At 28.2% G+C, this 13,392-nt stretch overlaps 3 protein-coding genes across 3 annotated transcripts; 2 read left to right on the forward strand and 1 right to left on the reverse strand.

Moving 5' to 3' along the window:
* The first annotated feature begins 3,149 nt into the window (after positions 1 to 3,149).
* LOC134835236 (exosome complex component RRP42) lies at positions 3,150 to 4,169 on the forward strand. Its single transcript, XM_063850110.1, has 2 exons — positions 3,150 to 3,609; positions 3,668 to 4,169. The coding sequence occupies exons 1-2, from the start codon at positions 3,190 to 3,192 to the stop codon at positions 4,130 to 4,132; spliced, it is 885 nt and encodes a 294-aa protein (XP_063706180.1). The 5' UTR covers positions 3,150 to 3,189; the 3' UTR covers positions 4,133 to 4,169.
* A 1,285-nt stretch (positions 4,170 to 5,454) lies between these two features.
* Positions 5,455 to 7,086, reverse strand: LOC134833566 (CCA tRNA nucleotidyltransferase 1, mitochondrial). Its single transcript, XM_063847931.1, has 3 exons — positions 7,011 to 7,086; positions 6,722 to 6,945; positions 5,455 to 6,661 (listed from the first exon to the last, which is right to left on the reverse strand). The coding sequence occupies exons 1-3, from the start codon at positions 7,068 to 7,070 to the stop codon at positions 5,494 to 5,496; spliced, it is 1,452 nt and encodes a 483-aa protein (XP_063704001.1). The 5' UTR covers positions 7,071 to 7,086; the 3' UTR covers positions 5,455 to 5,493.
* Positions 7,087 to 9,038: 1,952 nt separating this feature from the next.
* On the forward strand, positions 9,039 to 11,958 carry LOC134827757 (polyubiquitin-C). The gene is made up of 2 exons (XM_063840559.1): positions 9,039 to 9,163; positions 9,923 to 11,958. Exon 2 carries the CDS (start codon positions 9,924 to 9,926, stop codon positions 11,751 to 11,753), a length of 1,830 nt encoding a protein of 609 aa, XP_063696629.1. The 5' UTR covers positions 9,039 to 9,163; position 9,923; the 3' UTR covers positions 11,754 to 11,958.
* The last annotated feature ends 1,434 nt before the right edge of the window (positions 11,959 to 13,392 follow it).

Consider the following 13,392-nt stretch of genomic DNA (forward strand, 5'->3'; position numbering starts at 1 on the left):
TTCTATGGTTATTAAGTACGGTTGAAGTTATTTTCATTTATTGAATGAAAATAAATTTATTAAAAAAAAAATTTAAATTAAAAAAACTATTTTTTAAATTAAAAATAATTATTTTTCATATTAAGATTAAATTAGTTTAGTTTATTGTTTTTTTTTAAACAGAAAATTATTTTAAAATAAAAACTAAAAAATATCATTTATTAAAATTTTTATTTTAATTTAAAACATAATTATTTTATTATTTTTCTCATTTATTTTATTTTTTTTTAATTATTAAAAAAAAATAAATAAATACCTTTATTTTTTTATTTCAAAAAATTTTCTTTTTTATATTATAGAAAATTATTTGAATTAAAAAAATTATTTAAAATTATTTTTTTAAATTAAAAATAATTTATTTTTTTTATATTTTTTTGTTTTATTTAAAAAATCAAATAAATATATTATATTATTTTTAAATAATTTTCTTTTTTAATTTTTTTTTTATAAATTTTCTTAAAATAGAAAATTATTTTAAATTTAACAAAAAATTTAATTTATTTTTTTTATTTCAAATAATTTTCTTTTTTAATTTTTTTTTTATAAATTTTCTTAAAATAGAAAACTATTTTAAATTAACAAAAAATTTAATTTATTTTTTTTATTTCAAATAATTTTTTTTTTTTAATTTTTTTAAAGAGGGAAAATTTGTAAAATAGAATTTTATTTGAATTAAAAAATATTTTTAATTTAATTTTTTTTTTAATTTATTTCCAATTTAATTTTTTTATTCATTTATTTTCTTTAAAATTGACTTTAATCCTTCACATTAAAAAAAAAATAAAATTTTCATTAAAAATTTGCTCATTCAAGTTGAAAAAAATCCCTTAAAGAGTCTCGAAAATGAAAATTCAATAAAAAAAAAAATAGGAAATTAAATTCAAAACTCAAGGAAAATCCTCGGATTAATTTTTTTAAAGTAGTTCAAGCGTACTTAACTTCCTATTCAAAAAATTGCCAATAATGCATAAAAATTTCCAATTCGTGGATCATTTTTTCTATTTTTGAATTTTCAACAATAAAAAATTATAATCATCAATAGGGGTGATTTGTCAGCGGTGTTCCTCTAAAAAAAAGATTAAACCCAATAGATGTCAAAAATAGATGCTGGCTACAAAATTTCTATGCATATCCTTCTTCACTCTCTCTCCCTTTTTTCCATGCGATCGGAAACCATACAAAAATACTTGAACTCAGTCAGTGGTCAAACGTTAATTATTATGCAGCTGTTCAAATTTTATTGTTTTTTATTCGATTTTTTTCTCCTTTTTTCAATATTTATTAGATAATGACCAGAAAAAAACCTTATCGCAGCTTGGTTTCGTTGGTCCATCGCAAGTTCATTGACACATCCCCATCTGTTTAAACAGGATAAATTTCTGTGACATCCGTTAGTTGATAATAATTTGTGGTTGACTTTCGAAACGAAGGCAATGTTGACATAACATTTTAATTTAAAATAATATAAAAAAGTAATCAAACAAAAATGACAAACAAACATGACATCATCATCATCAGTTGGAAGCAAAAGCAGTCAGATCACCCCAGAATTTTATTTCAATTTTTTTTTTTGTTTGTCTTGCCAGCATCTCTCATTGTTTTAAAGCGATTTGATGGATAAATATTAAAAAGAGAGAGAAAACAGAATAATTAAAACCGATCACGACCCTTTTTTATTTAACGCGGTGACAACTTTTGTTAGTTTTCTATCTCAAAGATATCAGATTTCATTAAAAGAATTGCTTCGAAGAAGTTAAATGTTGACTTTTTATGTGAGAAAAGTCGTAAGATGGTAAAAATTTAGTTTGTAAAGTTTTAAAGTTAATTTAGGCCAATTTAGCTCTCAAAAGCTAACTTTTTAGTTTTTATTTAAAATTTGTTAGTTTTTTTATAATTAACTGTTTCTCATGGCAAAAAATTATTTTCTCAAAAACAAAATTTTAAAAATTTTCAAACCTCAAAACATAAATTTATTACATTTTAATTTTTTTAAAATAATTTTAATAAATTATTTTCAAAATATTTTGAAAAAAAAAACTTTAAAGTTTGTTTAAAAATTTTAGTTTTTTGATTAATTTTTTTTTTACAAAAATAACTTAAAATATTTTACTAAAAATTTTAAATTAATTTGTTTTTTTTATTTACAATTTAAATTTTTTAAAATTATTTGAAAAAAATAATTTAAGAAGATAAAAATTGAATTAAATAGCTTTAAATTTAATTTAATTAATTTTTAATTTAATACAATTAATAATTTATTTCATTAATTTTTTGATAATTTAATATAGTTTAAAATTTAATTAATTTCCTTAAATTACAAATAAATTTTTACACATTTCAAATAATTTAAATAAAAAAATTTAAATTTAAAAAAATTTTTAGATCTCAAGAATCAAATTTTTTAATTTAAAACTATTTTTTTTATTTATAAAAAAATGAAATAAAATAAAATAATAAAAAAAAACTGTTCAAAAAATTTCTGAGGTTTCTTTAAAAATTTATGTTTAATAATTTTTTTTATTTTTTTTTTTCAAACGAAATAAAAAATATTTTTTAAATATATAAATTTTTTTAATTAACATTAAAATTTAATTTTTTACTTAATTAGATAAAAATTGAATTAAATAATTTTTAATTTTCAATAAACAATAATTTAATTAATTTTATTAAATTAAAAATCAATTTTTATTAAAATAAATTCAATGAAAATTATATATTGAATTTCAATAATTTTCATAAAAAATATCAATTATTTTAAATAAAAAAATAAATTTTAAATTAAAAACAAGTAAAATTTTTAATGTTTTAATAAATTAAATTTAACGAAAAAATTTAAAAACCATCCAACTTCCAAGTCTCCCATCCAAGAAACTTGAGAGTGAGTGAGACGAATGAAAGTGATAGCCCCTTAAAGATTTGAGCGCCATCTGCGACACGAAAACAAGGAGGCTCGTGACGGGATTGCGCGCGAAATCCATAGTGACGGAGTGAGTCGGCTAAAATTGAACTGTTATACATCTGTCAGGTAAGTATACCAGTACTGGTATACTTACCTGACAGCATATAACAGTATCACTTTCGATCGTCTCACTCCGTCACTTGGATTTCCTCATGCAATTCAGTCACGAGCCTCGAGTTCGATCGTAAACAATGGCAAACATTCATTTAAGCGAGGCCGAAAAGGTTTTTATCCTTCACGGGATTCGCGAAAACTTGCGTTGCGATGGCAGAAAACGCTCCGATTACCGTCCGATGGAAATTGAGACCGACATCGTGCTGAATTCCAATGGATCAGCCCGCCTGCGTCTCGCAAACTCCGACGTGATGGCAAGTATCAAAGCAGAAATCGACCAACCGCATGCCAGTCGCCCAAATGAAGGAAAAGTCGAGTTTTTCGTGGATTGCAGTGCCAATGCGACACCCGAATTCGAAGGACGAGGCGGCGAAGAACTCGCTTTGGAAATTTCGAACACGATGAGCAAAGCATTTTCCTCGCCGAATACTTTTGACTTGAAAACTTTGTGCATTTTGCCGAGAACTTATTGTTGGAAGTTGTACATTGATATTTTGGTAAATTTTGAATTTTTTTCTTAAAAATCCAAATTTAAAAAAAAAATATTTTTTTTAGATCCTCGAATGCGGCGGAAATTTATTCGATGCAGTCTCAATTGCTGTCAAAGCGGCTCTTTTTGACACAAAAATCCCGAATGTGACGCCCGTCGAGCTCGATAAAGGCAACACAGAATTAGTTCTCAGTGACGACATTTACGATTGTTCGAGGCTGGATGTGACAAAAGTCCCCTTGCTTGTTACGCTGTGCAAAGTTGGCGACGATTGCATCATTGATCCGACTGCCGAAGAGGAAGAATGTAAAATTGCGAGTCTCGTTGTCGGAGTTTGTTGTCAAAGTGAAACTGAAGCGACAATTGCGACGATCAGGACAAGCGGAACGGGATCGATTTCGCAAGAAACGCTTAGTAAACAGCTGAAAATGAGCTTAAATGGTGCCTTGTGTGTGAATAAATTGCTTATGGAGACGCTGAAAAGATGCGAAGAGCTACCTGAGGATCATACGGTTGGGTTTTTGAAGTAAATTTATGTAAATAAAAGAAAAAATTTGTTGAAAAAAATAAATTTAAAATTTTTTAAAAATATTTTCCTTTTTTAAAAAAATTTTAGAGAGAATTCCAAAAATTATTTTTTTTTTGAGAATTTTCGATTTTTAAAAGAAATTTTATCATTAAATTTTCAAAAGTTATTTAGAAGAAGAAATAAAATAATTTAATTTTTTTTTCGAAAAATATAAGAAAATTTTTTCATAAATAAAAATATAATTAAATTTATAAAATGCAAAAAAAAAAAATTGAAAAGAAAATTTTTTAAAAATTCTAATTTGTAAAAAGCTTTGATTAAATTTTAAAAATTAAAAAAAATATTTAAAATTTTTCGGATTTGAAAATTTTTTTTTTTTAAATATTTTTCCTTGTTTATATTTTAAAAATCAAATTTTTTAAGCAAATTTTTTAATTCTTAAAGAGAATTCTGAAAATTTTTTGAGATTCAGTCGAAATTTTTACATAAAATTTTCATAAAATAATTTTATAGAAAAAAATTGAATTTAAAATATTTTTCTTCGAAAACGTTAAGAAAATTATGGTGAAATGAATAATATTCTAAAAAGAAAATTTTTTAAATAGTTTTGAAAAAATATAAAAGAAAAAAAAATTTTTTTTTGATTTTGTAAAATTTTTCAAATATTTTTCCTTGTGTATGTCTTAAAAAATAATTTAATTTAATTTAAAAAAATTTTGAAATAATTTTTTTTGAATTTTCTTTCTAAAAAAAAATTAGTCGATTTTTTAATAAAAAAAACTTAACTTCAAATTTTCAAAAATTAATTTTGAAGAAGAAAAAATTGGATTTAATTTTTTTTTCTATCGAAAACGTAAAAAAAATTAAAATTTATTTAAATGAAAATGAATTTCTAAAAAAAAAAAAAATTAAAAATTAAAAAATTTTAAAATTAAAAAAAATTAATTAAATTTTAAAAATTAAAAAAATATTTTGAAAATTTACATAAATTTATTAATTTAAATTTTAATTATTAAATTAATGTTTTGGAAATTATTTTTAAATTTTTCCTCATTATTTTTAATTTTTTTAAGCGAATGGAAAGACAAAAAATTTAAATTTTTTAATATTTTTTGATTATATTGGGCAATTTATTTAAAATTTTTTATAAAAAAACTTAAAATTTTAATAAATTTTAAAGGATTTTGATCAATTTATTTAAAAATTGGTAAAATTCTCATCAAATATTTTTTCTAAATTAAAAATTAATTTTTTTTCAACAATTTTTTATCTATTTCTTTAAATTTCAGATAAATTCAATAATATTTACCTTAAAAATCATTTCATTTAAACAAATACAATTAATTTTTCAACAAATTTCCTTTAATCTTTATTAATTTTCGGTTTTTTCTTCACCTGCCCATCTTCGATATTCAATTCTTTCAATATCTCCGGCAAATGTTTCATTAATTCCTCTTGCGTTGACTTGAATTCATTCGCAGCCCAAATTTGCTTCAATTTATTAATCACAATTCCGATCCATTTTCCCGGCGGACAACCATTTTCCTTCAAAAGTGTTCCATTGACGGGAAAAAAGGGAATTTCCCATGCATGAAGTTTTTTGTACAACTCGACTTTTCCCAAATATTTCACGAGTTCTTCGACATATCCGCGTTGATCTGAGGGCTTTGCGATGGTTTGAATGCACATTTGTTGAAAAGGAATCAAATTTTCTTCTTTTGACATTTGCTCGCGATTTGCTACGATGAAGTAGAGCAAGTCTCGTTCGTAAGCGGAAAATTTTAGACGTTCGTGTAACTTGATTGCTTCTTCAGGGGAGTTGACTAAAGATGCTGTTAACGTCATATGATGATAATTTTCGGCAAATTCGTCTTTTTTGCTCCATAATCGCTTGAATTCGGCGATATTTGGATGCTCTGAGAAGCCAATGTATTGCCCGAGATCCGTTTTGAGCATCGTTTCTGTGAGTTCGCATGCGAAATTTCCCCCGAGAATCTTCTTGAACTCCATCCAGATCCGTTCTCCGCTAATTTTTGCCAATCCAGCGGCATTTTCTTTGATAATTCGCAAAGTTTCGTCTTCGTGATCGTCTGGGGAAGTCGCAATTCTGCCATAAAACCGAAAATATCGCAAAATTCTGAGATAATCTTCTTGAATTCGTGTCGCAGCGTCGCCCACAAACCGAACTTTGCGTTTCATGAGGTCCTCATACCCGTAAAAGTAATCGTAAACTGTTCCATCCATGCCGAGAAACATCGAATTTATCGTCAAATCACGTCGATTCGCATCCAGAAGCCAATCTCGGGTGAATTCGACTTCCGCATGTCTTCCGTCAGTCCTCACATCGATTCGTAAAGTTGTGATTTCGTAATTTGCTTTGTCGTTAATGCGCGGCGTGATGGTTCCGTGTCGCTCTCCATTCGAATTTATCATGCGGATGCCTTCTTTCGTGAAAATTTCCTTCATTTGCGATGGAGTTGCTGTTGTTGCGAAATCCAAATCCGATGGAATTTTTTCCATCAATAAATCTCTGTGAAAAAAAATAAAATTTTAAAAATTTTTAAGAAATTTTGTGAAAAAAAATATTTACCGAACAGGTCCTCCTGCAAGTCTCAACTCGAAATCGTATTTTTTGAACAATCCGATCAAAACTTCAAGCTCTTCGGTGAAAATCGCTCGATATTGAGGCGTATCCAGCTTCATGACGACGGGATTTTCGCGAATTTTCAAGCCAGCAATCTCCATTCTGCGTTTTTTCACGTTTTCGCTCTCAACATGCGTGCTCGGCGAAAGGACTGTGGCAAGAAATCGCTTCTAAAAATACAAATTTTGTGTTAATTGAATAGAGTTTTGTTAAAATTTTGATTAAATTGACTTACTTGAACTAAATTTCGACTACTGAATGGGGAAAATCGCACAAAAATGCGAGAAGAAATCATTCCTTTTGATCGAAAGCGGTTCAAAACAAAACTAGAGATGGGAGAATCGAGTTGAGGAAACGTCAAATGTGAGTTCTGAGTGAAAGTTACTCAATGACACTCAAATTCAACTCAAAAGTAACTCATTGAGATACGAGATTTTGTAAAGCCTTGACGAATGACAAAAAAATTATTGATTAGAGCGCATTTTATAAATTTTTTATTTTTGTTCAATATTTGCTTAATTTTTATTGAAAATTATTAAAATTAAATTTTAAGCGATAAAAATCTTATTTTTGATGAATTTTAATTATATTTAAAATACTTTGTAAAAAAAAAATATTTAAAAATAAAATTTAATTTTTAAATTCATTTTTATTATTTTCTGAAAAATTTTTTTTTTTTTTTAATTTGTCAAAAATTTTAAAATTTGAGCTATCCATTTTTCATAAATTTTTTTACTTTGTCAAATATCGAAAACTTTCTATTTTCTCAAAGTCAAATTTTTTTTAAGAAATTTCGCTTTAAATTTTAAGAATTTTTTACAATTTTCAACAATTTAAAAAAAAATCTAAAAATTAAGTTTTTAATCGAATATTTTTAATTTTATTTTAATAAAACATTTTAAAAAAAAAATACTAAAGAATCTTTAAAAAAAATTAAGAAATGAAATTTTTTCATCCAAATAAATATTTTTAGAATATACATCTCTTCAATCAAATGAATAATTTCATTAAAAAAAATATGAAAAATGTAACTTTAAAAATTTGTAAAAATTTATATTTTCTCATTTTTTATTGCAAAAATTTAAATTTCTGAAAAATTTTCGACAAGTTCAAATTTTAAAAATTTTCACAAATTTAAAAATTTTGAATTTTTTTTAAAAATTTTCACAAAAATTAATAAAAGAAATAAATTTTATTTTTACAATAAAATTACATAAAAAAAGAAAATTTAAATTTTTGAAAAAAAATCGTCAAGTTTAAATTTTAAAAATTTTCACAAATTAAAAAAAAATTTTTTAATTTTTTCAAAGAATTTTGATATTTTTTTTAAATAAAAAATTTAAAAAAATTTTAAAATTTTAACTTTAAATAAAATTATAAAAATATTTCAAACAAAATTTAACAGACAGACCTAAAAATAAAAATGATCTAATCCCGAAACGCCTTAAAAAAATCAACCAACGAAAACAAAAATAAAACGAACAGCTGATAACTATTTGTTATGACGAATCTACTAAATTTCATGTTCCTACGTGTTTTGTGCCAGAATTTCGTCATTTTCGTCATCTTTTCTATGTTTGGCTGATGACTTCAATTTTCCTCTTAACTTGGCGAGCATTTCTCTTTTCAAGGACATTTCTTTGTTCCTTTTGCACTAAGTTTATTGATTTTCCATGAATTTTTACATAAAACAAGGGAAGCCATTTCTTTGTCGTCTCGCCCTTGTTTTTTTTCTTCATAGGGGAGATTATAGAATTGCGTCTTGAAAAAAAATATGTTTTGATATCGATAACAAATTAAAAACTATTAATAACCGATTATTTATTAAGTAATCTAAACGAGGAAATTGGTTGAAAGCCAAAAATTGTTCTCTTAATGAGGTCGCGTTATAGTTAATTGACCTCTTTTTTCCGACGAAAATTTAATGATTTAACAAAAAAATCAATTTTTGATAGTTTATTGAACTTCTTTTGTTCGTATTTTATTTCCTGTAAAAAAATATTTTTTGGCATAAAGAAAAGTTCATGAAAATTCGAGAACATATGACGCGTTTTTGCGTGTTTTTTGACGCTTTTGTCTAAAGAAATCTATTAAAAAAATAAGTAAAACGTAGATTTTGATAAAATTTTAGTAAATTTTAATCGTGTCTGTCTGTGTAACGTACGAACGACACTCACGACGCGTCTGTATGGCACTCACCCATACAACTACACGTACGAGAGGCAATAAAATGCACGTAGAAACCGAAATAGAGCTCATTGAATAATTGTTCGTCAAAGCGATAACAAGTGAAATTTAAAGAGAGCACTTTTTTGTGAAAGGAAATTTAAAAGTTTTTGAAAAAAATCATCAAATTTGCGAAGAAAATATCTAATTGAACCAAGAAAAGTAAGTAATCCACGAATTTATTGTCAAAAGTCGCGAGAAATAGTTAGAAATAAGAAAATTTTCGTTAGGGACCTACGCCCACAGTTGGATGACGAAATCCCATTAAAATAGTTAAAATTTTTTAAAGAAAAACAGTTAAAAGTAAGAACTAAAGACATTTTTTGAAGAAAAATTACAAAAAATTGTGAAATTCGAAGATTTTATGCCGAAAAATAGAGTTTAAAAATTTTTCATTGTGAAATCCAAAATGGCGTCTAATTTTAAGAAATTTTGTTTCTCGAATTTTCACAATTTGCGTGAGTTTTTGATAAATATTTCTTCATTAAAAATGATTATAAAGCACGAATCTTCAACTTTTTAAAGGTTTTTCATGAAAAAATTGTAAAATATAGATTTTTCTTTGTTCTCAAACTTTTTTTCGTATAAGCTACATAGACAACGTACAAAAGTCATTGATTGCAAGTCAGTGCAGATAAATTCAACGTACGCACGTAACCTTCCATAAGTTATTCATACAATTTATGAATATTTCCTTTGAGTCAGAGACTGTTCGAGTCATTCGAGTTGTTGTGAAATCGTTGCTAATTGAATTTTGCTTGAATTTCCGGTTACGTGAAACGTTTATCTAACAATTTTTACTGCGATTGATTCTTATAGCGACAACTTTTTGAGACTTTTGAAGAAAAATTTAATTTGATAAGTTTAAGTGCTTGGTTTGAATTAATTGGAATTAATTTTTGTCATTTTTTATCGTTACAGAATGCAGATCTTTGTTAAAACATTGACTGGAAAAACCATCACCCTTGAGGTTGAGCCTTCTGATACCATCGAGAATGTAAAGGCTAAGATCCAAGATAAGGAAGGAATCCCCCCAGATCAGCAACGTTTGATTTTCGCCGGAAAACAACTCGAGGATGGTCGTACTTTGAGCGATTATAACATCCAAAAGGAATCCACGCTCCATTTGGTCCTTCGTCTTCGCGGAGGTATGCAAATTTTCGTCAAAACTTTGACTGGAAAGACCATCACTCTCGAAGTTGAACCCTCCGACACCATCGAGAACGTTAAGGCAAAGATTCAAGACAAGGAAGGAATCCCCCCAGATCAGCAACGTTTGATCTTCGCCGGAAAACAATTGGAAGATGGTCGTACTTTGTCGGATTACAACATCCAAAAGGAATCAACCTTGCATTTGGTCCTTCGTCTTCGCGGAGGTATGCAAATCTTCGTAAAAACCTTGACTGGAAAGACAATTACCCTCGAAGTCGAACCCTCCGACACCATTGAGAACGTTAAGGCAAAGATTCAAGACAAGGAAGGAATCCCCCCAGATCAGCAACGTTTGATTTTCGCCGGAAAACAACTCGAGGATGGTCGTACATTGTCGGATTACAACATCCAAAAAGAATCCACGCTCCATTTGGTCCTTCGTCTTCGCGGAGGTATGCAAATCTTCGTCAAGACTTTGACTGGAAAGACCATCACTCTCGAAGTCGAACCCTCCGACACGATCGAAAACGTCAAGGCTAAGATTCAAGACAAGGAAGGAATCCCCCCAGATCAGCAACGTTTGATCTTCGCCGGAAAACAATTGGAAGATGGTCGTACTTTGTCGGATTATAACATCCAAAAGGAATCTACTCTCCATTTGGTCCTTCGTCTTCGCGGAGGTATGCAAATCTTCGTCAAAACCTTGACAGGAAAGACAATTACTCTCGAAGTTGAGCCTTCCGACACGATTGAAAACGTCAAGGCAAAGATTCAAGACAAGGAAGGTATCCCCCCAGATCAGCAACGTTTGATCTTCGCCGGAAAACAACTCGAAGATGGTCGTACTTTGTCGGATTACAACATCCAAAAAGAATCCACGCTCCATTTGGTCCTTCGTCTTCGCGGAGGTATGCAAATCTTCGTCAAAACTTTGACTGGAAAGACCATCACTCTCGAAGTCGAGCCTTCCGACACCATCGAAAACGTTAAGGCTAAGATTCAAGACAAGGAAGGAATCCCCCCAGATCAGCAACGTTTGATCTTCGCCGGAAAACAACTCGAAGATGGTCGTACTTTGAGCGATTATAACATCCAAAAGGAATCTACGCTCCATTTGGTCCTTCGTCTTCGCGGAGGTATGCAAATCTTCGTCAAAACCTTGACTGGAAAGACCATCACATTGGAAGTCGAGCCCTCCGACACTATTGAGAACGTCAAGGCTAAGATTCAAGATAAGGAAGGAATCCCCCCAGATCAGCAACGTCTCATTTTCGCCGGAAAACAATTGGAAGACGGGCGCACTTTGTCGGATTACAACATCCAAAAGGAATCCACGCTCCATTTGGTTCTCCGTTTGCGTGGCGGTATGCAAATCTTCGTTAAAACCTTGACGGGCAAAACAATCACATTGGAAGTCGAGCCATCAGATACCATCGACAACGTCAAATCCAAAATCCAAGACAAGGAAGGCATTCCCCCAGATCAGCAACGTCTTATCTTTGCTGGCAAGCAACTTGAAGATGGTCGTACTTTGAGCGACTATAACATCCAGAAGGAGTCAACTTTGCATTTGGTTCTTCGTCTTCGCGGAGGAAACTAAATTCATTAACTGAGAATCTCCTAAATTTCATTAAAAAGTATTGCTTTAAAATTCCAAAACCAAAAAAATATCACTTTTTTATATTTTTTGAGAATTATTCACCAAGTACTTTCATAATTTGTAGTAGATTCAAAACTTTCCTTAAATTATTCAATGATTTTCAGTCAGAAAAATAAATAAACGAAATTAAATTGATGGATTAAAATTTGTTTTTTTAAGTTTTTTCTTGAATTGAAATTTTTTGTTTGGTAAGTAAGGTTGATGCAATGAAGAAAAGTTTTACACTTTTGTTTCTTCTCAAATTAAAAAAAAATATGATTTGTTAAGTTTTGTTCATTAATTAAATTTTTCTTCATATTTTGATTTTTTTTTTTTTAATAAAGAATTCAATTAAAAATAAATTTTAATAAAACTGAATTGAAATTTTGATTTTATAACTTGACTTTGAATATATCAAAAACTTTGAAATAAAATTGAGGTCGAACTTTCTTGAAAATATTTGTTTTTCTGTGAAGATCTGTTATGATGATTTTCAGATATTCTCTGAAAACGAAGATTGGATAGTTCAGATTTGTATTTGGTGCGTTTACTCGTTGTGCCCTTCGAACCTTTAAAATGTGTTACTTTTATATGGTCGAGCTGAGGTTTTTATCATGTTAAAAATTTCTTTTATGGTAGATCCTATATATTTAAGTTTTTTGACGATGCTTTATAGAACCTGCTGCCATGTATTTTAACATTAATTAGTTAGCTTCTCGTATACATTTTGGTAGGTAGAATTCTTTGGGCATAGCTTAAGAGCTGAAAAAATTTCTGCTTGATAAAAATTGTATAGTTGCATATGAATCCTGAGGGATGAATTTGTAGCTTCTGTAAGAAAAAAACCTGAAAAGAAAAAAAAATCATCATTTTTTGTTAAAATTAAAACTTACCTTAATAAAATTGAAAAATTTAACTTCCTGAAAACTCAATAAAATTTTAAATTAAAAAAGCTTTAAAATATGAAAAAAATCTTTAAGCTAAAAATTTGTACTTACCCCCTTTGATGTTTCCCCTTTGTAACTTGAATCATTTTTGTTAATTGAATCAGCCAATTAGAATTTTTCCTTTTCAGCAAGTAGTAATAGTAATTAGCTTCGCTCTTTTTCTGTATATCAAAAAATCGAAAAAAACAAACAATGAACATAAAAAGCAAATAAAAATAAAAGCCTTGAAGCTGAATTAAGAACCTGTCGAACGTCGATGTACGAGCAACGTACCTACAAGGAGAAATTCTTTTATCACCTGATTTTCATTATTTCTCTAATAACTATGTTAAAGACTTGAGCAGCTGCTCAGTGTTAAGCAGTAGAGTGCCCGTTCGTGTGCTCCTGTTGTGCGTTTTCACCGAAAATTAATCAAAATTCTGTCTCGCCGACGAATTTCAGCGAACAAGTAAACATTCAACATGCAATAATTAGAAAGTAAATTAGAAGCAAAAGGCGTCGATGAGATTTCACTTACCTGATTAATGAGAAAAGTTCGCCGTCGCTGCGTTAACTTCCACGAAAACTCGTGAAAAGAGAGTCCTTCGAGGGTATTGAAACGTTTAGTTGTCGTTTGAACTTCATCGGAAATGGTCTCAGCGAGTTTTTGTTAA

The sequence above is a fragment of the Culicoides brevitarsis genome, chromosome 1, assembly GCF_036172545.1.
Source record: "Culicoides brevitarsis isolate CSIRO-B50_1 chromosome 1, AGI_CSIRO_Cbre_v1, whole genome shotgun sequence".
Taxonomy (NCBI): domain Eukaryota; kingdom Metazoa; phylum Arthropoda; class Insecta; order Diptera; family Ceratopogonidae; genus Culicoides; species Culicoides brevitarsis.

Coding starts and splice junctions, on each gene's coding strand:
- LOC134835236 (XM_063850110.1), top strand. CDS start 3,190: ATGGCAAACATTCATTTAAGCGAGGCCGAAAAGGTTTTTATCCTTCAC. Junction 3,610..3,667: donor AGTTGTACATTGATATTTTG/GTAAATTTTGAA, acceptor TATTTTTTTTAG/ATCCTCGAATGCGGCGGAAA.
- LOC134833566 (XM_063847931.1), bottom strand. CDS start 7,070: ATGATTTCTTCTCGCATTTTTGTGCGATTTTCCCCATTCAGTAGTCGA. Junction 6,946..7,010: donor GTAGTCGAAATTTAGTTCAA/GTAAGTCAATTT, acceptor TTGTATTTTTAG/AAGCGATTTCTTGCCACAGT. Junction 6,662..6,721: donor CTTGCAGGAGGACCTGTTCG/GTAAATATTTTT, acceptor TTTTTTTCACAG/AGATTTATTGATGGAAAAAA.
- LOC134827757 (XM_063840559.1), top strand. CDS start 9,924: ATGCAGATCTTTGTTAAAACATTGACTGGAAAAACCATCACCCTTGAG.